The sequence below is a fragment of the Monopterus albus genome, unplaced genomic scaffold, assembly GCF_001952655.1.
Source record: "Monopterus albus unplaced genomic scaffold, M_albus_1.0 scaffold31.1, whole genome shotgun sequence".
NCBI lineage: Eukaryota > Metazoa > Chordata > Actinopteri > Synbranchiformes > Synbranchidae > Monopterus > Monopterus albus.
In genome coordinates this window covers 89,395-94,026 of record NW_018127911.1, presented here as the reverse complement: position 1 = coordinate 94,026, position 4,632 = coordinate 89,395, and the positions used below count along the sequence as shown (strand labels likewise).

Below are 4,632 nucleotides of genomic sequence, written 5' to 3'. Positions count from 1 at the left end.
GGTTGGAGTGGGTGGAGAAAGGTGTCAGGAGTGTTGTGTGACAGAAGAGTGTCAGCAAGAATCAAAGGAAAGGTGTACAAGACAGTAGTGAGACCAGCTATGCTGTATGGGTTAGAGACTGTAGCAGTGAGGAAAAGAGGCACAGATGGAGGTAGCAGAGATGAAGATGTTGAGGTTCTCTTTAGGAGAGACCAGGATGGACAGGATTAGGAATGAGCACATCAGAGGGACAGCTCAGGTCGGCTGTTTTGGGGACAAGGTCAGAGAGGCCAGATTGAGATGGTTTGGATATGTGCAAAGGAGGGATAGTGGTTATATTGATAGAAGGATGTTGTAGATGGAGCTGCCAGGCAAGAGGTCAAGAGGAAGGCCAAAGAGGAGATATATGGATGTGCTAAAAAAGGACATGAAGTTAATTGGGGTGAGAGTAGAGGATGCCGAGGATAGAGTTAGGTGGAAACAGATGATTCGCTGTGGCGACCCCTAACAGGAACAGCCGAAAGGAGAAGAAGAAGACTTAGTATAGATGATAACATACTTTGAGATCAAATGCATTAAGGCCACCAGGTTAGAAAGTGTCCAGCGTCACAAACCAAGATGAAATCAAATGTACACTAAGCCACTAACAATACATCTCATAACTGTGTAGACCATGTGTGTCCAATTTAAAAAGCTGAGAGAACTTTGCTTGCCCTAAGTTGGAAAATACAATTGGTTTAGAGCTCTCAGTGTTATGTAATTTATTATAGACAGAGAAAGTAGAGGGCAATAAATAACTAAATACTTATAATGTAAGTGAGAGTGAAAAAATGTAAATAAAGTTTAAAATAAAATTCTGATACAGTTTGTAATGCGTGTTTTTGACATGTTTTCTGCAGAAACGGCAGTTTTATGAGACCTTCCAGCAGCTGCCTCCTTCCCAGTGGATGGAGCTGGCCGATCTGATCAGTCAGTGTATGGACTACCAGCCGGCCTTCAGACCTTCTTGTCGCAGTATTATCCGTCAACTCAACAGTTTGATCACTTCAGGTAATGGTGTTTATCACACACAGAAAGTATAAATCACATCTTAGATAAGTTCACAATTCTTTTGTTTCAGTTCAATTAAAACTAGAATGTTGGTTTTGACCTTTTATGTAAAACAGACCATCAGAATAAAACAAAAAACTGTGCTAAAAATTTGCATCTCAGCATGTCAACAATTTGGGTACATACTGGTTTCAGTTATGAGCTGTATCTAAAACAGAAATATATCAGAAAGTTAATATGAAATACTGGAACATTTATTAAAATGTCAGGAACATAATCTAGAAAGTATAAAATATGTCATCAAAGTAAGAAAATGGTATGTAAATTTATGGTGTGCAAATGTACGCTCACAGGTGAATTTAGAGAAAATATTCAGGATGTGGAAATATCAATTTAGAGGCTGGGTTGTTTTTAAAAATAAAAAACACCTTTTTTTTTTTTGGCTGGTTTGTTTTAAAAACTAAAATCCACCTTTTGCACACATTTAATATAAATGTCAACACTTGTACTGGATGGATACTGTTTAAGAGGTAAGATCTTAAATTACACAAGCAAAGCACCAGTTCTTACTGTACTTAAAACTGTTTCTTGTTTCATGGAAGACTATGTGATACTGCATGCCACTGAGCCTGTCACACAGAGCCCTGTGTGGAGAGCCCTCAGCCCTGCTCAGGATGACCAGACACTGTTTGAGGAGAGACACCTGCGGTACATCTCCCTTCTGGGAAAAGTAAGCCTCAGAATTTTCTTTGAAAATTTCCTAGACGTCACTTATGACATCACTTACATCAGCAGAAATACAGGACAGTATGTTAAATAAACTACTCTGTGTTCTATATAATCAAATAGGAATTTTTACGGTAAGATGTCTGTTTGCACAACAAACCTTCCTACTGTACCTTTTAAACAGTTTGCAGAATTCCTGCAGTGACACACGTATGATACACTTTTTTTCTTTGCTTATCACTAACAACTGAGTATCTCAAAACTTTTCCAGGGAAACTTTGGCAGTGTTGAACTTTGTCGTTATGACCCGCTGGGTGATAACACGGGAGAGCTAGTTGCTGTGAAGAAGCTGCAGCCCAACAAGCAGTCGACTCTGGACGACTTCCAGAAGGAGGTCAACACCCTCAGCATTTTGCACTGTGACTACATTGTCAAATACAGAGGAGTGTGCTACAGCATGGGTAATAAAAACACTCACTATAAACCTAGCCAATGACTGTGGCTCAGGATGTAGAGCTCTAACTGGACAGCTGGCGGTTAGATTCCCGGCAAATAGTGTAGTGTGCTTTGCTGCATAGAAAAGTGTTATATAAATATAAGACCATTTACTTAATTCAGCTTTCCAGTTTTAATTTGAATGTCATCTGTTTGGCATGGATCAGTTTTGATCGGTATTATTACGTGTGTAACCTCACATTTATTAATATGAATAGGCATATTCTTACGGTTTTTACTAGTAGGGTGATTGAGCAATAATTTTAGCCATTGTGCAGCCACATTAAAAATATGCACACTAAAAAAAATCTCTATTTAAATAAATCGCATTAGATACATTTGTCAGTTTCAAGTCAAGCCAACTTATTTTCACATTATTACCCTTCATTCAAAACCATTTCATATCTTTAGTTCAGTGTGGTAACTTTAAAAAATGTCCAGATATCCAAATCATCTTTCACTTAACTCAAGTCAATAGCTTTCACTGTACAGTGGTTAAAATTCACCAGAAGATCTTCTGTTTTTGACTTTGATTATGACCCATGACATAGTCTTGGGCCACAATCATGGTTTTTAGGTGACATCGGAAAACTGAGTGACCATTGGTTCCTCTGCTGAATAATGTAAATACCTGTTCACAGGTCGCCTCAGCATGAGTTTGGTGATGGAGTATCTGCCCCATGGCAGCCTTATTGGCTACTTGGAGAAATACCGACATAGCGTCAACACCAGGCGGATGCTGCTCTTTGCTTCTCAGATCTGTAAGGTGAGTCAGATAGTGTACCTGCAAACATTTGTCATGACACAATTTTAAAATAAGCTAGTTTTAAATGGGCAGTTGATTAATAAAAACATCCAACTTTTATCCTGATTATCCACTTTAAGTACTATGACCTAGAGTTTTTTAAACTCAGGTGTCTTTCTTAATCATCAAAAAAACTAAAGTTTTAAATTCACAATGACCCTCATAAAAACATCCAACAGCAATGCAAAGGTAATTTCACTAGGTAGATTGTGACAGACTTCCCACAGAAATGCAAATACTGATAATTGTTCGTTTACGGGAAATCCAGCTGGAATTTAGGCAAAATTCTGAAGGACCTGAAAAATGCTTTGGCAGTCTTGCATGATGACAACTCTTCTTCTCTTGTTTTACTAATGTTCTAATCAAACCAATAGTAATAATGTCAAGGGTCAATGACACCTTGCTGAATTAATCAATGAACTACAAATACAGTTCTCTGAAGCTGAGATAATGTCTTATCATATTCCTTCATATCCAGTATTAAGGTTCTATTGCACAGCATAAACACAAAGGGGCAGGGGCAAAAAGAAAGAGTGCAGTTTTATTTTCTTCTGTATTGCTGTTTTTAACTTCTGATTTTCCCAGGGAATGGAGTACCTGCAGACTTTGCGTTATGTGCATCGAGACCTGGCAGCGAGAAATATCCTTGTGGCCAGTGACTCACTGGTGAAAATCGCTGATTTTGGTCTGACCAAGATCATTCCTATTGACAAAGAATACTATCGAGTCACACAGCCTGGAGAGAGCCCCATCTTCTGGTATATTTCCCCATGTTTGAAAACTGAAATATTCTTTATCTAAAGTGTTAAAGCAAAATTCTGTTGTGAATGATCCACAGTTGCAATAGCTGATGTTGTGGAAGGGTTGGTTTGGTTGAAACAGATGCAGCCAAACTTGGCTACCTGTCCCATATTTTCCATTGAGACACACACACACACACACACACACACAAACAAACTTTGAGGATTTTGAGTACGACACTTCAGGCTGGAATCAAAATGTTGATTTTTCTCAGGTTTTAAAGTCTTCTGAAGCCATTGTACTAATAAGTATGGACATACAGCATACACACATATTCTGACAAACACGCACCCACACATGCATAAATACACACAATGTTACAAACGTTTAGTGCAAGTTCATCTACAGCCCTTAGGGTGCTCTCTCAGAGACTCTGCACCATGAGGTCTGACCTAAACAATGACAAAAGATTACACATATGCACACAAACTGTACACATGCATGCATGGTGCAGACACACTGAGACGAGTTGTGCTGCCTATTTGTGCATTTAAATCAGTGTTGTGAGGTGTAGGAGGCAATATTCATATCCATTAGAAACAGAGGGGTGAAAGCTCATGTAAGCACTGTGACTCAACACACATACTGGGGACACAGAGGAGCAAACACATTAGTAATGATGCTTGCTCAGGGCAGTGATGTGTCCAGTAGAGAAATAAAAATGTGAATGTATCCAAATGATCAAGTGCTTTATATTTTGACTGAATCCTACACAAGTTCATACAATTGGCAAGATGTTCTGAACAATTCTCTAAATCCACAAAGACACAATGTCA

The 4,632-nt window shown here is 38.7% G+C and overlaps 1 protein-coding gene across 1 annotated transcript in view; it reads left to right on the top strand.

The window, feature by feature from the left end:
• Positions 1 to 4,632, top strand: part of jak3 (Janus kinase 3 (a protein tyrosine kinase, leukocyte)) — a 34,564-nt gene that overhangs the window by 24,855 nt on the left and 5,077 nt on the right. Inside the window, exons 20-24 of the mRNA XM_020596636.1 lie at positions 879 to 1,029; positions 1,632 to 1,759; positions 2,027 to 2,216; positions 2,892 to 3,016; positions 3,641 to 3,813. Coding sequence (XP_020452292.1) covers positions 879 to 1,029; positions 1,632 to 1,759; positions 2,027 to 2,216; positions 2,892 to 3,016; positions 3,641 to 3,813 — 767 coding nt within the window. The remainder of the gene's footprint in view (positions 1 to 878; positions 1,030 to 1,631; positions 1,760 to 2,026; positions 2,217 to 2,891; positions 3,017 to 3,640; positions 3,814 to 4,632) is intronic.